Source organism: Perognathus longimembris, chromosome 2, assembly GCF_023159225.1.
Source record: "Perognathus longimembris pacificus isolate PPM17 chromosome 2, ASM2315922v1, whole genome shotgun sequence".
Taxonomy (NCBI): Eukaryota; Metazoa; Chordata; class Mammalia; order Rodentia; family Heteromyidae; genus Perognathus; species Perognathus longimembris.
In genome coordinates this window covers 153,267,892-153,289,832 of record NC_063162.1, presented here as the reverse complement: position 1 = coordinate 153,289,832, position 21,941 = coordinate 153,267,892, and the positions used below count along the sequence as shown (strand labels likewise).

General features: G+C 48.0%; 1 protein-coding gene across 7 annotated transcripts in view; it reads left to right on the top strand.

Moving 5' to 3' along the window:
• The window catches only part of Lmbr1 (limb development membrane protein 1), a 107,074-nt gene extending 85,133 nt beyond the window's left edge, over positions 1-21,941 (top strand). For 4 of the 7 annotated variants that reach the window (XM_048340530.1, XM_048340529.1, XM_048340535.1 and 1 more), the window contains 7 exons: positions 2,707-2,783; positions 3,648-3,725; positions 6,520-6,593; positions 6,856-6,946; positions 8,055-8,121; positions 17,327-17,488; positions 21,113-21,941. In XM_048340530.1, the coding sequence (XP_048196487.1) occupies positions 2,707-2,783; positions 3,648-3,725; positions 6,520-6,593; positions 6,856-6,946; positions 8,055-8,121; positions 17,327-17,488; positions 21,113-21,198 (635 nt within the window). In that variant the 3' untranslated portion in view covers positions 21,199-21,941. The remainder of the gene's footprint in view (positions 1-2,706; positions 2,784-3,647; positions 3,726-6,519; positions 6,594-6,855; positions 6,947-8,054; positions 8,122-17,326; positions 17,489-21,112) is intronic. The other 3 variants (XM_048340531.1, XM_048340533.1, XM_048340534.1) reach the window with 3 other exon arrangements.

The window sequence follows — 21,941 nt, the reverse complement described above, 5'->3', positions numbered from 1 at the left end:
TTGATGTCCTGTCCCTCGGGGGTCATTATACTCCAGCTGTCCAGTGTCTTGTGACCTGCCAGTTGTTGTTTCACTTATAGGTGCTTTGCTTTCTTTCTTTTCTTTTTTCTTTTTTTTTTTCTTGTGCCAGGCCTGGGGCTTGAGCTTAGGCCTTTGCCCTCTTGGCTCCTTTGCGTAAAGCTAGCACTCCACCACTTGAGCCACAGCTCCACTTCTGGCAGTTTGGTGGCTAACTGCAGATAAGAGCCTCACAGACTTTCCTGCCTAGATTAGCTTCGAACTGAGATCTTCAGATCTCAGCCTCCAGAGTAGCTAAGATTACAGGCATGAGCCACAGGTGCTGAGCCACGCCAGCCTTGCTTCTTAATTGTTACAGGCCAGTTGATAAGTCTGTTTATTGTTATTGTTCCATATTCAGAAGTGGAAGCCATAATTTTGTCCTTTTTTTTTTTTTGCCAGTCCTGGGGCTTGAACTCAGGGCCTGAGCACTGTGCTCGGCTTCTTTCTGCTCAAGGCCAGCATTCCACCACTTGAGCCACAGAGCCACTTCTAGCTTTTTCTATTTAGGTGGTGCTGAGGAATTGAACCCAGGGCTTCATGTATATGAGGCGAGCACTCTACCACTAGGACTCATATTCCCAGCCCCCATAATTATGTTTTTTAAAAGTCATATGTTCAAGTTACTTTCATTTCTGTAAATAACATATTGCCCAAGGTTGTTTTAGTCATTCTCCTATTAATGAATTTTCGGCATGTTTTTAGTCTTTTGCTCTTATGAATACAATGTTGCTATACACATTCTGAATGTATCTCTTAGTATAGGTTTTCTTCGGGGTACATACTAAAATCAAATTCAAGGATTGTTGTATATGTACATGTACAACTTTTTAGGCTAACACCGAACTCCTTTCCCTAATGTCTGCAGCATTTCTACTCCTGCTCAGCAGAAGTAGAGTTCCTTACTGTCCCGCATTTGTCTTGACATTGTTACTGTTGGGATTTTAAATTTTTACCAGTTTAGTGAATGAGAAATAATGTTCCACTCTTTTTCTGTGTGTGTGTGTGTGTGTGTGTGTGTGTGTGTGCGTGTGTGTGCGTGCACACGCGTGCCAGTTCTAGGGCTTGAACTCAGGGTCTTACACTCCCTTTGGCTTTTCTACTCACGACTGATACACTTGAGCCACACCCCCATTTCCCGCTTTTTGCTGATTACTTGGAGACAACAGTCTCTGGGATTTGTCCTCCAGGGTTGGCTCTGTCCATGGTCCTCAGATCTCAGCCTCATGAGATTAAAGGTGTGAGCCAGCAGTGCTAGATTACTGGTGTGTGGATGGATATATTTCTGGTTTGTGTTCCTAGTGCTTATTTAGCCTCTGCTTGAAAAACACTTGTGGGAGAGTCTCACTTGACGTAGATGTGCAGTTTAGTAAGTTCGAATTTTTGCCTCTGAAGAGACTTGGCCCTGGTAGAGCTTTACTGTGTCTTTTCCGTTCCTCTCCACACCCGCTTAGCTGCTGAGGGGCAAGCAGTCTGAGTGTCAGGTTCATGTCTGCGTCTTCTGTCTGTAGTTAATGTGCCTCAGATCTGGATGCCTCGCTGCACAGTTGGCTAGACCACGGCTGTCCTCAATCACAGACCCCCAGGTCCGCGCTGACGGCCTATGGACAGTGCCGGCAGGGTGAGGTGTTACGCACGCGGGTGGGCGACGCTCTGCCCGTCTCGGGTCGGCTCCTCAATGGCTGCCGCCCGGTCACTCTCCGGTATAGTAATACGGGTTGCCTGTGTAAAAGTTTGACTCAGCTGGGCACTCGCGGTTCGCACCTGTAATCCTAGCTACTCAGGAGGCTGAGATCCGAGGATCGCGGTTTGAAGCCAGCCTGGGGCAGGAAAGTCCATGAGACTCTTACCTACAAGTAACCACCAGAAAACCAGGAGTGGAGCTGTGGTTAATGGGGTAGAGTGCCAACCTTGAATGAAAAGAAAGCTCAAGCCAACAATTGACAGAAACAGTTTTGGCTCCTCTTTTTCTGTGAGCATGGGGGCTGGGGTGGTGTACGGCCACCCATGGTAATTGCAAGCTGATGTCCCCTTCCGGCCTTAGAAACCTGGTGTTCATCCCTGGGAATTGGGTCTCGAGGAGATTTGAATTCATGCTATTTTATTCACTCAGATATAGGTTAATATAAAGAGGTATATCTACACAAAATGCAATGTATCTAGATTTTTGAACTAACCTATGTATTAAGACTATATTTCCTTAAAAATGGATTTTTTTAAACCAGCACTGAGGCTTGAACTTGCAGCCTCGTGCTCCCGGGGCTGGCTTGTTTGACTGGTACTGGCACTCAGGCCACGCCGCCGCCACGCTGGGCTTTTTGCTGCTTGTTTTGCAGGTGGCACCTTGAGGACTTTGCTTCTTGGGCTGGCTTGGAAGTGAGCTCCTCTAGACCTCAGACATGAATTACTGCTGCTGAATTTTTTTGTGTGTGTATAGCTGAAATTTGAAGCCTCATGGGATTGAGCTGGTTTAATTCAGCAAAATGATTTTAAATTCTGATTTTTAATAGTTTGCAGAGGAAAAAAATACATTTTTCATGAGAGAAAAAATAATGCACACTGCTTATACCACAATGGAACGAATTTGTCTGGAGTGAAGTTGTGGAACCTGCTGAGGTTTTTGTTTAATTTCGTTTTTCTTTCACACAGAGAGACGCAAAAAGGCCTCAGCCTGGGAGAGAAACCTGGTGTATCCCGCTGTTATGGTTCTCCTCCTCATTGAGACCGTAAGAACTTACGCGACTGCTTAACCAAAGCCTTACATTTTATTTACTTTAGTGGTTGAATATAGCCGCTTCCTCATTTAAGTAGTTCCTAGAAAGGTGATTTTCTGTCCACAGGATTAAAATACACCTGTCCACATCTTTATTTGTGAAAATTTAGTAGTACAAACTGGAAATGGATGGTAGTTAGAAAACGTCATCAAGATGAAGTATTTCCTGGGGAAGCAAGAACTTCAGGCTTGTGTCTTACTGAAAATTAGAACAGAGACTCTGTGGCAAGATAATAAATTACACTCTGAAATAAATTCTGATAATGTTATACCTTTGAAGTCTGTCGGGTTGTGGGTTGCCAGTTGGGGAGACCACTTAGTAAATAGATCTATTTTACTGTCTTTAAAAATAGTCATAGTAATAATAATGACAGTAATTTGCATGCCAGGCCCTGGTGGCTCAGGCTTCTCATCCTAACTACTCAGGAAGCTGAGATCTAAGGATTGTGGTTCAGAGCTAGCCCAGGCAGCAGTCTGTTGCGACTCTAATCACCAACGAATCACCCAAAATGCTGGCAGCGGAGCTGTGGCTCAAGTGGTAGAATGATCGTCCTGAGCACAGAAGTTCAGGGACAGCACCCAGGCCATGAGTTCAAGCCCTAGGACTGGCAAACACACACAGAAAAATAGTAATAATTTTCAAAGTCACTTTGAACTCACTCTAGGGATTTTGTTTATGGTAGGCTTGGTTTTATATGTAGAATTTTGATCTTGTCTACTTTTCCTCTATCTTGAGACATGCATTTGGTCACTTAGACGGTAAGTAATACTGTATGTTGGCAAAACAACTTGTGACAGCTTCCTTTTTGTATTGCAGTCCATCTCGGTCCTCTTGGTGGCTTGCAATATTCTCTGCCTGTTGGTTGATGAAACAGCCATGCCAAAGGGAGCGAGGGTAAAGTAAATGCTTTCGATGCCTTTCATTTGCAAAAGTGTGTGTCCCTGTAGTGAAGACATTCACCTTTCTGCATGTAAGTGCTTCAGGATCTGTGAATGTCTTTCTGGGAAGATCTTTCATAGTATGTATGAACTATGTTTTTGTTGTTATTCTTTTCTTTTGGATTACCTAGTTGGCAGAGTGGATCTTGGTTTTATTGAAACTTGTCTTCATAATTCTCTTTTTTTTTTTTGTTGGCGGTGGGGTTTGAACCCAGGGCTTGGGCACTTTCCCTGAGCCTCTTTGTGTTCAAGGCTGGCTCTCTACCACACCACTTGAGCCACACTGCCATTTCTGGGTTTTGAGTGGTTAATTGGAGATAATAGTTTCACGAGGATACGGGGACTTTTCTGCCCTGCCTGGCTTCAAACTGCGATCTTCAGCTCTCAGCCTCCTGGGTCGCTAGGATTACAGGCGTTGAGCTACCAGTGCCCGGCTGTCTTTGTCATTCTTTAAGAACATGCAGGCTCTCACAGTGATCCACGAAGAGCATATTAGGAAGACCCATGAGTTTGTAAATGATCAAGGGTATAGCTGCAGGGTCTAATGTTCTGTGAATGGCAGCAGCATATGTGGATCTCGGAGGGCAGTCAGACGCACGATTTCTTATTTAAGAATGTGTTAAATCCATTCACTGAGCCTGTTTGAGTTCATTTTCCATTTGGAGAGTAGTTGCCACTAAGTCTTTGTATTTGACATGCTTGGTTTTGACTTTGTTTTGAGAAAGGTTCTGCCCATGTAGCCTGGGCTGGCCTCAGCCTCATTCTTCCGCTGTAGCTTTCCGAGGGCTGGGTTTGTGGATGTACTTGGCTTGACACACATTTTCTACATGTCTCTGTCACGTTCTGGTGTTTGAATTTTGACATTTAATGATATTTTTCTAAGTCAGCAGCTTTACTCTCCCACTTAGGGATGACTTTGGAACGGAAGAGTTGTATCACTTCTTCCAAGAGTCAGACAGTGTGTCTTTCTCTGTCATGGAAAAAAAGTGAGAATTCTGTCTTAATTTCCTCCCTTTGGTCTGAGTGGAAGATCCACTGTACCTTCAGCCATTATCTAGACTCAGCTGGCCAACAACCCGCGTGGGACCTTGCCCCATCTGCCATCGCCCTGCCTCAGCCACGAGAGCCTACTGGCCTCCCAGGCATCTCATCCGACAGACCTATGACATTCCTCCTGCACCAGTAGCCCTAACCTTCTTTATACCCTGATCCACAGATGGACCCTGAAGTCACGTCCGCGCTGACCTCTTACTGAGTCTGCCCTATGTGATAGGTACCTTTTATACCATCCCTCCTAGCGCCCAGCAGAGTAACCTGTACATCCAGGGGCGTCCTGTGCTTGTGGAAATAGATGAGATCATCGTAATCTTGCTATGGGCTTCTCTTGAAGGGACAGAGTACTCCAGCATATTTTCTATTCTGGCCAATATGCATTTGTAGGGAAGAAAAAAAATAGCATCTTTTCCTTACCCTATAGAAAGTTCACAGTAGCAGCTGTTCCATCAAAAGGCAGAATCAAAAGGAAACAGAGGACAGGTTTACTTAATGTTAGTTTTGTATGACACAGCTCTTTGGAAGCGTGTGTGTGTGTTTATGCTTGATGTGGGCAGGGCAGTGGTGGGCAGCGCAGGTGGGCAGGGCGGGGCTGCCTGGAGCCTTTGTGTCCTGCACAGGAAGTGCTCCTTCCCTCGAGTTAGGCCGGGTATCCTTCCAGTGAGTTCTCTGGCTGCTTCAGAAGACGTCGGGAGGTCAGGGTGGCCTTGCTAGGCTGTCCCCAATGCTGATGTGCCAGGTTTGGGGTGGGTGCGTCCTGAACTCTACCACTCTCCGCTAGCATAGTCCATTTCCTCTTCCAACTGTTGACAAGAAGTTGATAGACTCCGTGCCCTTACTTTGTTCATATATGGAATTTCCCTGGCTATTCTTACTTTTTTATGTTAAAATTAATATATATATACATATATACATTTAGTGTATATGATATTATTTATTGGTTATTTCTTATTAGTAAAGCTACATATTTATCTTTGGTATTATCACTTAAGCTGGCTAATGGGACAGTACTTCATATTCAGAGAGTTCTTTCAATCATTCATGAATAAGCTTTGAAATACTGTTCCTACTTTAGTCGAGAATAGTTTGCCTGTTGGTTCTTATTTTATAAATAATGCCTTTTGTTTTTTCATTTTTAAAAAGTTTTAGGTAAAGATAGCTTTTGAGATTGGTATAATGTTTAGGAAAAGTTTATGTTTTTCCTTCTTAAAAGTGTGTTAGCAGTTCCATCTTTTGTCCTTGAGCACTGAGCAAGAATAGGGAGAGGGAAAGGGAATACAGTTACTTTCTGTTGAAGCACAGCTTAGATTTGGCATACTGCAGATCATCTTTGCATGTTGCCTCAGCCTTCATTCAGACAGGCATATGTTCTGCTCCTTTTCAACTAGTTTACTTTACAAAAAGTTCTCCCCAAAACATTTAAGTGTTTTTCTCAAGTAGCGAATCATTCCATTTTGTAACATAGGCATACTATGATTTTGATCGGAAAGTTAGAATCACATTGGAGCTTGCTGCAGTTGTTAATTAACATGGCAGTTGGATTAGTGGAGGAGGCCAATCCAGTGTCACGTTTTGTCAGCCTGTGAGAGGTGCTGCGTATTAGAGGTGTTCCACATTCCCCACTTAGGAACCAGCAACCTTAGGAACACAAACAATGGTGTCACCCAAGGCTGAGAAGTGTCTTTTCCCCCCCGCAGGGACCTGGAATAGGAAATGCCTCTCTCTCCACTTTTGGTTTTATGGGAGCTGCACTTGAAATCATTTTGATTTTGTATCCTTGCGTTACATGAATATTCCATCTGTTAACAAGCTTCCTGTCTGGTTTCTGGGACAGTGCTAATTTACTGAGACACTTGTCTCGCAGGGACAAGAGGCCTGTCCTCCCTGAGTGCTCAGAGCCGCCCTTTGTTTTGTTTTGTGTCTCCTGTGGCCCGAAGGCTTGGCGAGGCTGCTGAGAGCTGGCGGGGGTGGGGGGGGGGGGGGGGAGCCCGCACCCCGCACCCCTCTCCAGGCGTTTTCCTTGATTCTCACAGCTATCTCATGGTGTCTTCTGTTGTCGGTTTCTATAGCCTCCGATTTTTTGAAAACTTTACACCCAAGAAGGACGACACAACCATGACAAAGGTGAGCTAAAGCCTTTCTTTTGCCTTCTTAGATGGATGTTTTGTTGGTAGGCACCCTGCGTGGCTCACCTGCAGCAGCGACAGACAGGTGTTTGTCAGTCGGCATGAGCCGGGAAGGATGTGCTCTGTTTAATTTGGACGGCAGCCATTCCCTTGTCAATGCACGGGTCTGCCGCGCTCACCGAGCAGCCGTGAAAGGCGGCTCCTGAAAGGCCCTTCTCAGCCAGAGAGAGCCCGCCGCTCATGAGTGACTCTGACCGTGCCTCACACGGCTCTGAATCTGGAGAACTTCCTTGCTGCTAGTAGGAGAGACAAAGTATTTTAAATTTGAATAATTAAAGTAAGAAGGAAGAGTCCCATTCAGAAACATTTTGCAGTTTGAGGCTAATTTGACTTTCTACAATATGTCATTGGCTTCAGAATAATAGAGGCTGTTATGTAATGACTGGATCTTTGTAAGATATCCCCACAGTCGGATAGAGAAGAGGCTGATAAGGGCCGCTGGCTTGTTTTCTCTTCATTATGTGCCCTAAACTTTAAGTTTAGCTAAAGGGGAGCAATTGGTTACATACACTCACACATATACATATTTATGCTTATACATATCTAATAACGTGACTTATTTAAACCGAGTAAGTGGTCGTGGTATCCATTGTGTAGTTTAAGTGGTGGCAGTATTAGTCAGTATTTTCAGCTGCTCTTACTTAATGTGAATTACTTGAGTTCAGGTGTGGAATTTGATGCTTTTAAAATTAGGTCTTAATCAGTAAGCACATGAGGAGTAGGTATTATATAAGTGAACTTGAGCTGTAATTCGGCTTAAAAGTATAGCAAGAAATACTGAATGTGTTTGTTTTACTTGACAGGCAGAACTTTTTGACATTGTTAACCGCAGAATGCATGTAAAGTAATTCCAAGTGTTTATATTTGTGCCAAGTACTATAACAGATAACTTTAGATACTTATAGGAAAAGTTGATTCTTCTTTTAAAATTCTGTACTAAATGATAATATCGCTAAGAAGGTGGCCAAAAATCCTAGGAAGCCCGCGTGTCGGTGGGACGGTCATCACCCACTGTTGAACTACCATTGTTCCTTCTGACTCAACAGATCATTGGGAATTGTGTGTCCGTCCTGATCTTGAGCTCTGCTTTGCCGGTGATGTCGAGAACACTGGGTAAGTTGGGGAAACGTTCATTTAAAGCACTCCCCTCTAAATATGTGCTTGCTAAACTCTTGTGCTTTACTCTCTAAACTTTCAGGAAGATCGCCTTTAAGTGTGCGCTTTACTCCACGTCGTTTTATACATTCCGTTCTGTACTTCAGTTATGTATGGGGCCTTTCCAGACAAGTATGTGGTTTTTTTTTTTTTTTTAATCACATAGAGACCATTGATTCTTCCCACTTAAAACATTCCTTCTCACAATAGACCCCTTCCCCGTCACATTCACAAGTCAGGCTTTTGAATCTTCCCGCGAGGAAACTGACTTCGGAACAAGTGTTCAGTGTCTAGAGAACGGTCGTCGTTCTTACACGAAAGGTCCTTTTGAGAGTGCAGTGCGGTGTGTGCCTTCAAGTGCTGGACGTCTGTAAGTTCATCGCAGCTGCTCTGCGTCCCGGAGGGGAGCTGCAGGCTGTGGAGCAGGGCCCAGGCGATTGGACGCCCCCGGCGCTGCCGCGTCCGCCGGCGGGCAGTCAGCGCCCCGTCCCCTCCCCGGGTACGGAGGGGGGTGGGCATCTTTTGAAAGGAAAACAGGTTTCCACTGGAACGCCTGAGACGATCGTCACTTGGCATCCTTCATCACTAGGAAGTGCTCTTGAAGACGGTTGATTTAGTCGCTGACAGAGCCTTACTTCAAACGACCATCTCCACTCCGCAGTTCTCCGTGTATAGACTTAGATTAAAAAAAAAAAATCGGTGATTAGAAAAGTGATCACAGAAGTTCTTTCCGTTAACTCTAGCACCTTGCTGGCTGTGGGAGGGCACTGAGCTGGCCCTGCCCTCAGCTTCATCCTTCCCTTCACAATTAAGTAGATAATTCAATGTTTTAACAGGAAGGGGGATTAAAGTGCAGTATGAAAAGAGACTACTCTTTCGCAGGCTGTTAGTCTTATTTCTTTGGTGTTTGCTTTAGAGGACTTGTTACTGTTTCAACATCTGCTTATCGTGTGCTAATCTTGAAAACTCCAAACATGTGCCTGTTAATAACTTGTTTTAAAGCTAAGTGTTACCATGTATGACTGCTCATCAAATAATTCCAGTGATACGGTAGCCCTTCTGCCACGCCAGCATTTCTCATTTACTGACTGTGCTTTGTTGTTGAAGACTGATTGCTAATCGCTAATGTATACTGATTTTATGGGGAAAAATTACACGCCAAGTATAGATGTAATACAAAGAAGACAAATTAGTGGCAAAATGTACTTTTTGAAGACTGACAAACTACATTCCTGAGTAGCTTGCCATAGAGATAAATAAAAAGAGGGGGGAAAAAAAAGAAAGAAAGATGGAACAATTAAAATGCAGCTAACAAATGCCTGGACCCAGCTGTCCAAACAGGATTAATGGGGTGCATTAGGTACAGTGAGTCATGTGGTGCTTTGCAAAATATCAACATGCACTGCAGTACCTGTCATGCCCAGGGCCGCTGAATAGATGAAAAGAAATAAATACGTTAAACAGATTCATAGAGGCTTTTCGCAGTACTAAAAAAGCACGTTTCTAGACTAAAAGATAAAGCTTTATTTTCGTATTATGGGAAATGCAAACTAGAAAGTTACTTTGTAATTCCTCTATTAACCCTTTAGAATTGAGCCTTTGATTTTTAAGAAGGTAAAGTGTAGAGAATGGTCGCGAACATTATCCCGTGGATAGTAGGATTTCGATCTCCTAGCTGCAAAGCTTGTGAGACTAGAATAGAGGATGTATTTAGCAACCAAATTCCTCGCTGTGGAATTCCTCACTCTTTCTCCTCGCTTCTCACAGGGAGATCCGACCCCAGCGTGGGCTCGTCCGCCGCTGAGCTCAGCCAGCCGCACCCAGCCAGCGCGGCCGCTGAAACAAACAGTCCAGTCGCACGGGCGCAGTTTCATTTTTGTTCCAAGAGTTTTTTAGTGAAGATAATCATTTTAGTCTAACTTTAAAATATAACTTGTCCAGCCAGTATAAGATATTTAATTTGCTGATATTTTTGCTTTAGGAATGGAAGTGTGCTATGGCTTTTTCCTTTTTAAAATTTGCCAACTACTCGTGCTGTACCCCGGGCCTCGGGAGCTGTGGCTTTGGGGTAAGCGTGTGCCGTAATAATGCACATTAATTGAGGAATTCCTTTAAGTGAATGTGGAAAACTCTGTATTAATTGGAATATGACCCCAACATTAATTTAATAAGAATTTCACTTACTGCAAAGAAATAAGTTGTGAGGAAAACCATGACCAGGTATTTTAGTCAAATATAATGAATGTAGATTGTAGCTTTACTGCATATAGAAAAACACAACTGATACTTAAAATTATGTGTTAAAAAGAAATTCCATCTGCTTTTCTGCTCCAAAATGTCCTTTTGCTTGAATATTCAGACTTTAGTTTTTAAAAATCTAAACCGTAGGCAGGTCGGAGGTCTGCGTTTTGCTGAGCACTTTACTAACGGAACAAGGCCCAACTGTTGCTCTGCAGCTGGTTTCGTAGTGAAATGTTGTAAATGACGCAGCGTATGCTGAAGGAGCAGATTTGATCTTACACCGCATGCGCTTCGTTATGGCTCATGAAGAAAACAAAGGAGAGTTTGGCATTTTTTTCCTCATTCTTCATTTGAAATCTCCTTAACCAGGGGAGAATTTGTTTTTTGTTTTTTTTTTGTTTTCATATCCAACGTTTTGAAATGCTTTTGCTAGTTTCTGTTTTAAAATAGCTTTTATAGCTAACTGATTTATTTTTTCATTCTGGAAGTTCTTTCTACAGCTTATCAGCTACACAAGGCCCACATTTAGATTTAAAAAAGTGTTCATTGTGTTAAAACCAACGTGGCCCTTCAGCCTTCTTATCCCCACCTGTCCGGTCTGTGCTGTGTGCTCTGACACCTTGCAGGGGTGGGGGACGCTTTGAACCCCACGAAGGAGGGAGCTTAGGGAAAAACCGACCTCCTGTTGAAGAGGCCTTTCCTTAGGGTTTCATAGATACTTCTTGTCTTGCCTTTTCTTGTTTCTTTCTGGAAAATGATATTTTCACAACTCTTGACACACTGGCAGGTGTGCAGTGAAGTATAAGCCGTATTTCTGATTATGATGCTAATATAAAAGAAGTTTACAAACCTGTGTTGAAAGTTTCCCAGCAATGTATTTTAATTCTTTTTTTTTTTTTTTTTTGGCCAGTCCTGGGGCTTGGACTCAGGGCCTGAGCACTGTCCCTGGCTTCCTTTTGCTCAAGGCTAGCACTCTGCCACTTGAGCCACAGCGCCACTTCTGGCCGTTTTCTATATATGTGGTGCTGGGGAATCGAACCCTGGGCTTTATGTATATGAGTGCCTGCCTTCTTTCCTTCCTTCCTTCCTTCCTTCCTTCCTTCCTTCCTTCCTTCCTTCCTTCCTTCCTTTCCTTTCCTTTCCTTTCCTTTCTTTTTCTTGCCAGTCCTGGGCCTTGAACTCAGGGCCTGAGCACTGTCCCTGGCTTCCTTTTGCTCAAGGGTAGCACTCTGCCATTTGAGCCACAGCACCACTTCCTGCTTTTTCTGTTTATGTGGTGCTGGGGAAATCGAACCCTGGGCTTCATGCATGCTAGGCAAGCACTCTACCACTGAGCCACATTCCCAGCCCCTGTATTTTAATTTTTTACAAGACACGTACATTACAGAAATAATAAACAAGTGGTTAATTACTGATGTTCTTGAATCTGAATGACTGAATGAATTTACTGATTTTTCTGACTTGCTGATTCTGAATTACTGATGACTCTTGAATCTGAACAATAAATTTGCGTGTAGGAGTTTTAAGGGTAAGGAATTCCTGAATGTTGCGTGTCAGATGTCTAAGGTGGTCAGGACAGCAGCTCACGATGGCTGGGCACCCACCACACCCCAGAGGCCTGGCACTGTTCTGCAACTACGCTTGTCCCAGCGAGATAAGGCCTGGGAGAAAATGTTACTCGAGCCCAAATGTAGTCACCCGTGGATGTCCAGATACCTTACATCATAAAACAAATTTCTTGTGAAAATGATTCCGGCTAGGACTGTTTAGCCAGGAGGAAACTTGAGAGGGCATTTAGGAATCCCACAGTGAGAGGGTTTTGTGGGGTGGCGTATCCCTGTAAGCACAGCCCGTTGGGACGCAGAGGTGGAGGGAGGGCACGGTGGCCGGGCCAGCCGGGGGCCGCGCGCGTCGTGATGTGTGGTCGTGTTCTTCACTGCTGGCTCGGTGGTCTGGATTACTGTACCTGATGCTTAGACTAAAAGGCCTCGTTTCTCCACTGGCTTTTAATCTTGCTGGACGTGGTGATTTTAGTTTGTTTCCTTGTCCTTTCTCTTTTTTAAAGCGCCATTATAATAAAGGTGATGCATAGAGGGATTGTGGTCACCTAGGTCAGGTAAGGAGTGAGTTTCTTTTGGGACAGTGTCACCCCTCCCTCGCTCTCTCCCAGTTTTCCCCTCCCATTCTCACCCACAAGTGGTGTGGTTCGTCTTCAGGATAGTGTCTGGTGAGGACCACTGCTGCGTTTGTTCACCTTTGTCCCTCCCTTTCCGTGTGTTGTCACTTTCTTTCTAAGAAGAAATAAGATGATCCCATACTTTCCTGGCTTTTAGCTCTTCTGCTGAGAGGTCTGAGGTAACTATGATGTGCACCTGTGTAAGTTGGCATTTTTCTCCTGCAGTTCAATATTCTTTCCTGCCATTTAAAAAATTATTATGTAGTCTAGAACAGATCCCTCCCTCCCTCCCTTCCCTCCCTCCCTCCCTCCCTCCCTCCCTCCCTCCCTCCCTCTTTCTTTTTCCTTTCTTTTTTTGCCAGTCCTGGGGCTTGAACTCAGGGCCTGAGCACTGTCCCTGAGCTTCCTTTTGCTCAAAGCTAGCACTCTACCACTTGAGCCACGGCGCCACTTCCAGTGTTTTTTGTTTATGTGGTACTGAGGAATCGAACCCAGGGCTTCATGTATGCAAGGCAAACACTGTACCACTGGGCCATATTCCCAGCTCACTGAATGCATTTTTTATGTCTTCAACTATTGTTCTACCCCAGGAGTTTTAAGTTTCATGTCTTAATCGTGTTATAGAGTTCTTTAAGGTTTTATTTTTTTTCTTTATTGCTAAGTGTAATATTTCCTCATCCTTGTTTTCAGTCTGTAGTGTTCTTTCTTCTTATTGGTCTGGTGTAATGGTGATGTTTTTTAAACTGTACTTTTTATTTCTTGAGCTTTTTTGTTGCCAAGTCTGTACCTGTTTTTTTCCCCCTCCAGAATCTTGGTTCCCTTGCTGTGTGTGTCATTTATGTTGCCAATCTTCTGGTCTACATCTTGAGTTCATTCAGCTGTTCATTTATAAAAGTAAACTTTTGAATTCTTTGTCTGCATTTCAGTAATTTCAGTGTCTTTGGATTCGTTTATTGCAGAGTTTTAAGCTTTGGGAGGAGCCACACTGTCTTTTGTTACTGTGTTTTTCTTGGGATTTGTGCATCTGTTAGGTTGGATATTGCTTTTACTACTGTGCAGAACATAACAGTTCAAAAACAAACCTATTTTTTAGATGCAGCAAAAACCAATTACTGACAACAATTAGTCCTCCAATAAGTCTCTGAAAGAGAGGAACCAAGGATACTTGTAGGATAAAGTAACCGTACAAAAAAATGTGAAAGGTTTAGATGAATAGTATACTATGTAATTTAAAAGGAGGGGAGAGTCAGGCACCAGTGGCTCACACCTGTAATCCTACCTACTTTGGAGGCTGAAGTCTGAGGATTTCAGTTCATAGCCAGCCTAGGCAGGAAAATCCTTGAGACTCTTATCTCCAGTTAACTGCCAGAAAGCCTGAAGTGGCACTGTGGCTCAAGTGGTAGACTGCTAACCTTGCGCAGAAAAGCTCAGGGAGAGCAACTAGGCCCCGAATTCAAGCTCCAGGTCTAGCACAGGAAAAGGGAGGAGGATGAGAGAGAATAGAGAAGGAAGATGTGTGATGTTATTGTTAATCACAATGGGAAGGAATATGCTAAGGCATGCGCAGAGAAAGAAGCATCAGAAAAGATAAAAGCACATCAACACTAAGAGCTTTAACAGTGAAGAAAGGAAGAAAGAAAGCTATAAAAAAAACCAAACAAACAAAAACCCAGCCCCTTATTTCTTCCCTGTGGAAGAGGCAAACAGAATCCCTGCTCTGGCACTTTTTCTCTCAAGTCCAGCAGGTTAGACAAAAGGAGATTGTCTCGCTTGGGGATTTAGCTTAGTGACCGAGTCCCCACCCAGCACTTGTAAGAAGAGCCTCAGTCTGATGTACAGTGGAGCGGACGGACAGAAAGTGCCGTCGAAGCCGGGCAAGTAGCTGTCCCGCTTGTCTCTCCGCAGCCAGCGACTCCCAGCCTGCCAGCTCCAGGCTGGCTCTCCGCGTGCTTTGTGGAGGTCCACGAAACCCCAGCTCACTCCCTGGGGGCCTCACACACTGCCGGGCTGCCGAGGCGCAGGCCAGGTCCCAGGCCAGGTCCCAGGCCAGGCCGCGCTCTCCTCGGCTGCCGTCGGACCTCCCCCGGGGGCGTCGAGGCGGTGGCGCCACAGCGGCAGGCAGACATTCTCCGTGCTGGGCTTCTGGCCCTCCGCCCGTGGAGCCCCGCGGCCCTTTCCCCGTGGCCCGGCATGCGGCTTCTGCACCCGAGGAGTTGGGGTCCATTCCTTCCCATCCCACCTCGTCCCGTGGTGCCGGCTCCGCCCCGGGAGGTAAAGCACAGCATCTTCCCGCCCCGGCTGAGGTGGTGTTGTGACTCGGTCAGTAAACGGTGCATGCAGAGCTCAGGAATACCTGAACCCGCCTGTTCACCACACCTGGTTACGTACATAAGCACGCGGTAAATACGCGTATTACACACGTGCACGTGTCCGCTCCTTGTCTTCACCGATGGCAGTTTATGACCCAAGTGTCTGGGAGCAGGAGACTCCGGCGCGTCAGACGGGCCGCCGTCCTGGCGTTCCAGCTCCCCCGTTCGCCAGCCTCACGTGAGGCGCACGGAACACGGGTGTACAGTTGCCTCACCCCATCCTCAAAGGATCAAGCAAGCTGCCCGTCTGGGGTCTCCGGGATGGAACTTTGGAGACGGTTTTCATAGCACTGTCTCTATAGATAACCTCGTGTGGTTACTAAGTGCTGCGACAGGTGGGAAGGAAGGCTTCTCAGTCTTCCAGCCCGGAGTCCACGGCCGTGGCGGCCCAGAGCCACGAGGGCTTCCCAGGCCTCTGCTGCCTGCCTTTCCACCCGTTGGTTTTTTGTCAGTCGTGGAGCTTGAACTCGGGGCTTGGGCACGGTCCCTGAGCTCTCTTGCTCAAGGCTGCCTCCCTACCGATGTGAGCCACAGCGCTTCTGGTTTTCTGGTGGCTCGTTGGAGATAAGAGTCTGGCTTTGAACCACGATCCTCAGGTCTCAGCCTCCTGAGTAGCTAGGACCACAGATGCGAGCCACCGGCGCCCAGCCGGCTCTCACCTTTGTGGGGGGTGTTTCACCCCATGTTTTCACTGATCTTATACAGATACTTTGGTATTGTCTTTCAAATCTACGCCCACCGGCGCCAGGTAGTAGCAACCACAGCGCCCTGTTGAAAGCCTTGCGCGTAGGTCCCTGTCACACGGTGACAGCCCTTCCCCGCACAAGCTGCTCCGTGAGCTCTCCAGAGGAGATGGTGGAAGTGGGGGGCTGAGCACCAGCTGGTGATGTGCGATTGAGTCAGAGAGGTCCTCAAGATCACCCAGAAGTCCTGCCATTACCCATCGCATGACGTACACAGTTGTGTTCATACAGTCCTACTGGAAGTCTACTATTTCTTTTTTTTTTTTTGGCCAGTCCTGGGCTTGGACTCAGGGCCTGAGTACCGTCCCTGGCTTCTTTTTTGCTCAAGGCTAGCACTCTGCCACCTGAGCCACAGTGCCACCTCTGGCCATTTTCTGTTTATGCGGTGCTGGGGAATCGAACCCAGGGATTCATGTATAGGACACAAGCACTCTTGCCGCTAGGCCATATCCCCAGCCCCTGTACTATTTCTTATAACTGTTGTAGGTTCTTTTCTTTTTGTGTGTGTGCCGATCCTGGGGCTTGAACTCGGGGCCTGGGTGCCCCCTGAGCTTTTTTGCCCAAGGTTAGCACTAGTTGAGAAAACATCAAAACTCCTTTTAACTTATAATAACTTATCCCCAGCGGTGAAAATTAATATGGTTTGTGATTGAACTGTCTTAGAACTCGAGACAAGGAAAATATTTCACTTGAGCCACGGCTCTAGTTCTCAGGGACTTTCCTGCCTGGGCTGGCTTTGAACCGTAATACTCAGATCTCAGCCTCTAAAGTAGCTACGATTCTAAGCATGAGCCACTGGCACCTGGCTTTCAATTATTTTTAAATGCCCAAAAGAAAAGGTTAAAAATATGTGTGGGTGAATTTAAGTCGCTTAATTATTATATGTGTGGTAGTTTCCCCCTGGTTTCACACTATATATATTTTTTAAATTACCTTAAGTCTTACAGCCACATGATTTACAAATTATCCTCCCTTTCACATCAGCATTTTCATTTATTTGTTTTTCTCCCTCCCATCCCCCTCCACAAACATGAGCATTTTAAATTCATTCCTGCATTGCCATGGCATCGAAGGGTCCGGCTGAGAAGCTCCTTGTTCCCTTCTCCGAACCCCGTTGTGTGTACAAGGAAGTGATCCTGCTTATTCATTCTTGTATTAAATATTAGGACTGCCTGACGTGTTTCTCTCCCTAGAGAGTGAGTGGGAAAAAACAGACGACAAACACACCAATAATAAAGGTGGGGTGGCTGGGACAGAGGATGCTTTGGGAAGGGGGGCCGCCCTCATCTGCGAGGAGGGGCCTCGGCGGCCCTGGGCGGGGCGGAGACCTCCTGTCCCCCGGGCAGCCGCCTGAGGTGCTGGCAGCAGCTCTGGGCTGGTTCCCGCCTCCTGCTCCGGCCTCCTGCTCCGGCCTCCTGCTCCTCCCGCACCAGTGACTGGCCCGGCTATGGAGTAGACCTGGGCCGGCCCGGGGCACCAGCCCGGTAGCCGGGACACTTGTTCCTCGTGTTTCCCAAGGTGCCAGAGTGTCTCTCGGAGTCAGGTCTCACGCTTGCTGTATTTTGTCACAGATGTGAATATGTCTTGCCTGATTTTTATTAAGGACTCTTTTATTTTTTTTCGTTTTTTAACAGGAATCACTAGATTTGATCTACTTGGAGACTTCGGAAGGTTTAACTGGCTGGGAAATTTCTATATCGTATTATCCTACAATTTGCTCTTTGCCATTGTTACGACGTTGTGCTTAGTCAGAAAATTCACCTCTGCCGTGCGAGAAGAACTCTTCAAGGCCCTAGGTAACCCGTGGCTTTTGATGCTTCTCCTTGTCTGTAGTTAAGTTCATTTTGAGTCTATCCAGTTTCTAAATCCGTACAACCGCAGAGTTTCAATTCTGGACCCGCCCCTTGTCACGTGTGATTTGGGCCGTCGCCGGTGCTCCCGCTGCTTGGCGGTTGTGCCGAGCGCCTCCGCGCGGGGCGGGGCGGGCTTCCCCAAGAGCTCCCTCCCGCTTGTGCAGAGAGCAGGTTCTGATCGGTTTTGTCTTCAGTGGTGCCTTTTACTATTTTCTAGCTAAAGTTTTTTGGTTTTGCGGCTTGGCTCAAAAACAAGTGTCCAGATAACGGAAAATTCTCTTCAAAAAGCCAAATCAGGATGAAAAGTTAGCGTTCTTGGCACTGACAGGAAAGAGGAGACTCATGGTCATGTCCTCTGGTTCATGTGCATTGGGATGACATTACAAGCTGTTGTAAGCGATGTGTGTTTTTCATGTTTATGTCCACATTAGTGCTCAAAGTATTTCAGGTTTCAACGAACTTCAGGGCTAGCAGGACAGCGTGCACAGTCTTTGAGGCATGTCACTTTTATAGCAAGAAGGGAGAGTCAGTGATTTATTGTAAAACATCACACAGAGTCCTAACACCCGTTGCACGTTTGCAGTCCCTACTCCACAACGGTTTCAGCCATCTCAAGCTAGTGCTGGCCCGGTTGTCAGGTAACGTAAACTGCATGAGCAGCAATGATGCTTCCCATGTTGCTGGCCTTCCCGGTCTTGGGCTTTGAAGGAGAGGGCCTTTGGGATTATTGATCTGTGTGTACCTTGCTTTGTATATGCCCTTTGAGGGGATGGCTGATGGAAGTGATAACCTGGAAGGAAAAAGCTACATCTTATTTATTATTTAAGCAAAGCACCCGATAATGTGTGAATTTTCCTGCTTTGACTTTATGATGCTGGTCAAATCAAAACCTTTTCACTCAAATGTACAGTTAAGCCCTAATTCGAGCCTGTTGCAATGGCAGTAAGACTAGATAGCATGATTTCAAACCAGTTCCCACTAGCCAAGTACCAACTCAGGCACCCGTAAATGAGTTGCCTTTGGTGGTCTGGATATACCTAAAGGTTGGCTTTGGAAACCTTTATTAGAGTAATAAATATTACCTCAATTGAGGTAAAGGTCTTATGTGTTGTGTTAGTTTTAGCCATCAGAAGCAATGTTCTTGTCAAGAGTTGTATACAGCTAGCTGGGCACTGGTGGCTCTTATGTATGACTCTCGCCGTCCAGGAGGCTGAGAGGGGGAATCAGGGTTCCAGGACAGATTGAGACCCCGCTTCACCCAATAGCTGGACGGGTGCCAGTCATCCCAGCCACGGGAGAAGCTAAGATTGGGAGGACCGCAGCTCCAATCCAAGCAAACACAGGAAAAGATGGACATGATGCATACGCCCGCCATCGCAGAGATGGTGGGAAGTGTAAAATGGGCAAGCAGTGAGGCCCTGCCCCAAAAAGAGTCCTAGAAAACCGGGCGCCGGAGTCTCACGCCTGCGATCCTAGCTTCCGAGGCCGAGATCTGCGGCGCGCGGGCCAAAGCCAGCCCAGGCAGGAAAGCCCGGGAGCGTGCTGACCACCGGAAGGGGCCCGGGGCAGTGTCGGGCCCCGAGCTCCAGCCCTAGGAGAACTCAGCCAGCCAGTCAGTCCTGGGAACGGGGGAGGGGAGCACGCTCAAGGCTGCCCGCGTAGCACGTGCGAAGCCCTGGGTTCAAGCTGTCGCATCAGACTCAGGAAGAAAACCTACGGGAAACCGTACCATAAGCTTTTTTGCTGTGCGGGGTCTCGTGCTTGCTGGGCAGGGGCTCTACCCCTGGAGCCATGCCTCCAGCCCCCTTTCGTGCTGGTTATTTTCGAGCGCGGTGTCCTAGCCCAGCTAGGTCAGTTCTCCTCCTTGTGCTCCCCACGTCACGGGGGTGGCAGGTGTGTGGCACCGCACTCCGCCACTGGCTGAGGTGGGGTCTCTGAACCTCCCGTTTTGTCCGCACATCTCCTAATCTTCACCCCAGAAGGAGCGAGGGTTCAAGGCTTGAGCCAGCGTGCCCAGCTGAGTGTCTTACTTTTCTTTCCAGATGTCTTCCAGGATCAGGCGAGGGCAGTTGGTGTGGGGAGAAAGGTCCTCTTTAAGAACAGGCGGTGTATGAGGAGTATGAATCCACTAAGCCCTCAGTGAAGAGACGCGTTTCCTTTTCCTTTCGGTAGTCCTCGTCCCCTCCCCTGCTGCTGCTGACGGTGTCTGTGTAGAGCAGTCGGTGTCTGGTAGCCACGGTGACGGTGATGCGCTAGAGCCGTCCGCGTTTCAGTGCCGCGGAGTGCCTGGCAGCTGGCGCTCGCTTCCTCCTCTCCGCAGTCCTAGGCCGGGGGAGGTCGCTCAGGGGCGGGGCACTTTCCCAGCGCAAGGCCCCGGCTCCGACCTCCAGCACCTCAAAAAAGCAAAAAGCAAAGGGAAGGAGGAGGGAGAGGAGGAGGAAAAGAAGGAAGGGAGCCTGGGTAAAGAGAGCAGGAAAGGAAGGAAGAGGAGGGAGGGAAGAAAGCAGAGAGAGGGAGAGAGAGAGGGAGAGGTGTTTGCCTTTCACGCAGCGAGCTGGCGTCCGGCTGCGGCCCGGCTCTTCTCACGGCAGTGCGCTCCGATGCCGGCGCCCGGCTCCCCCGTCACTCGCTGCTCCCGAGGCCAGGACTGTTCTTTCGGTTGATTTTTTTTTCTTTCTTCCCATGTAATCATAGAGAAGTCTGGTTTTGTTCAGGTACGCCAGTGACAGAAAATTTAAATTGTGGAGTACTGCGCTGGTTTAGGAGTGGCTGCTGTCGGGGACTGTCGGAGGCATGGACGTTTTCCAGCTCAGCTTTGAGGTGTCGGAAAGCCTCGCAGAGCCCATCTCTTGAGCGTCTCCCCTGCTGGGGGCGGCTCACGCGTTCCCTTATAGCACCGTTTCATTTGGGTTAACTGTGCGAAGCTTCCGTGCCCCCTCCACTGAGCTTGCCTTCTTCCCGCCCGCCGTCCTCTTTCTTCCTGGGGGGGACCGGGCTCCCCGTCGGCTGGACCATGTCTCGGGGCCGCAGCGTAACTGGAAACGACAGTTCTGTTTTTTCCTCAGTAACATCGCTCGGAGTAACTTTATGTTCACTTCGTCCTTGGTGTTTTGGGTTACTGCTTTTCTTTTTAAGTTACACGCTTAATATTTTAGTGTGCTGTACTTTTCCTGCGTTGTCTCGTGTGTGTGTGTGTGTGTGTGTGTGTGTGTCGTGAAACCAATGCAGGCGTTTCTGCCCGGGGTTCAGGACCTGGACAGCGCGTTTTGGTGTTGACTGTGTGCCAGGAAGGAGGGGCTGCGGAGAGGGAGGGCCACCCCTCCGCACTGCCCCAGAGTGGAGAGGACCCCGCCACCTCCCAACCCCGGGAGGCTGTGGTCCAGGAAGGGACATGGCCTCCTGCCTGAGTCAGCTGCCCGGGGGGGGGGGGGGTTCCCACTCCCGAGGGCGTTTGAGCAGCGTGCCACCTCGCCCATGAAAAGCCGCTGCCTGTTCGTCCCACGCCCCGGCCCTCCGCCCGGCACTCAGCGAGGCCGCCCCCTCACCAGCCTCCTCGTGTTCTTCCAGGGCTCCATAAACTTCACCTGTCCAACGCCTCACGGGATTCGGAAACCACGAAGCCTTCCGCAAACGGCCACCAGAAAGCGCTCTGAGACCGCAGCCGGCACCGCCCGGAAGCACGCGCCGAGGCCCCTGCGGGCCCGGCCGCCCCGCGCGGAGCCTGGGCCTGCCCCGGCCGCTGAGGATGGGCCGCTGCCGACCTGACGGTTCAAGGTGAACTTCTGGATAGACCTCACGGCCTCCAGTCGCACCCAAGATCCCTAGCGACCACGGGGAAGCCCACGGCAGATGCGCGGCGGAAGGTTAGACGCGCACGCCCGAGACCTCGCGGGGCTCCGCTCTGCGGGGGGAAGCCCACGGGGGAGAGCCGCACCCCCGGAAGCCTCTCCTGGGAGTCGCGCGTTCCTTCTCTAGAGACTGCACGGACAGGTCACTACCGCAGTGAAGCTGAATGAATAGAAAGGATATTTTTTATTTCCTTAGATAATAGTCAGTAGACTGAGCCATGGGGAAACTACTAATTGTTTAGGACCTGGGCCTTGGAGGAGAGCCCGGGGAGGCCTCCGGATGCGAGGTGGGGACCTGGGGTCCAGGGCGCGTCACCCAGCCGACCTCTCCTAACACTGGCCGCCGTTTGGTGCCCTGGCAACTCAGATGTTGCCTTCTAGGCTCTACGGATTGCAAAGATGACCCAAGTCCCCACGCTTCCGCGGTGCCCATGACAAACACAAGCCGCGAGTGGTAGAAACCCCCCTCCCCTCCCTGCTTTAGGCTCCAGCTGCGTCTCGATTTGACAGTTGAAGCATCAGCTCAGCCCCAGAGGCCGAGGCCGGCG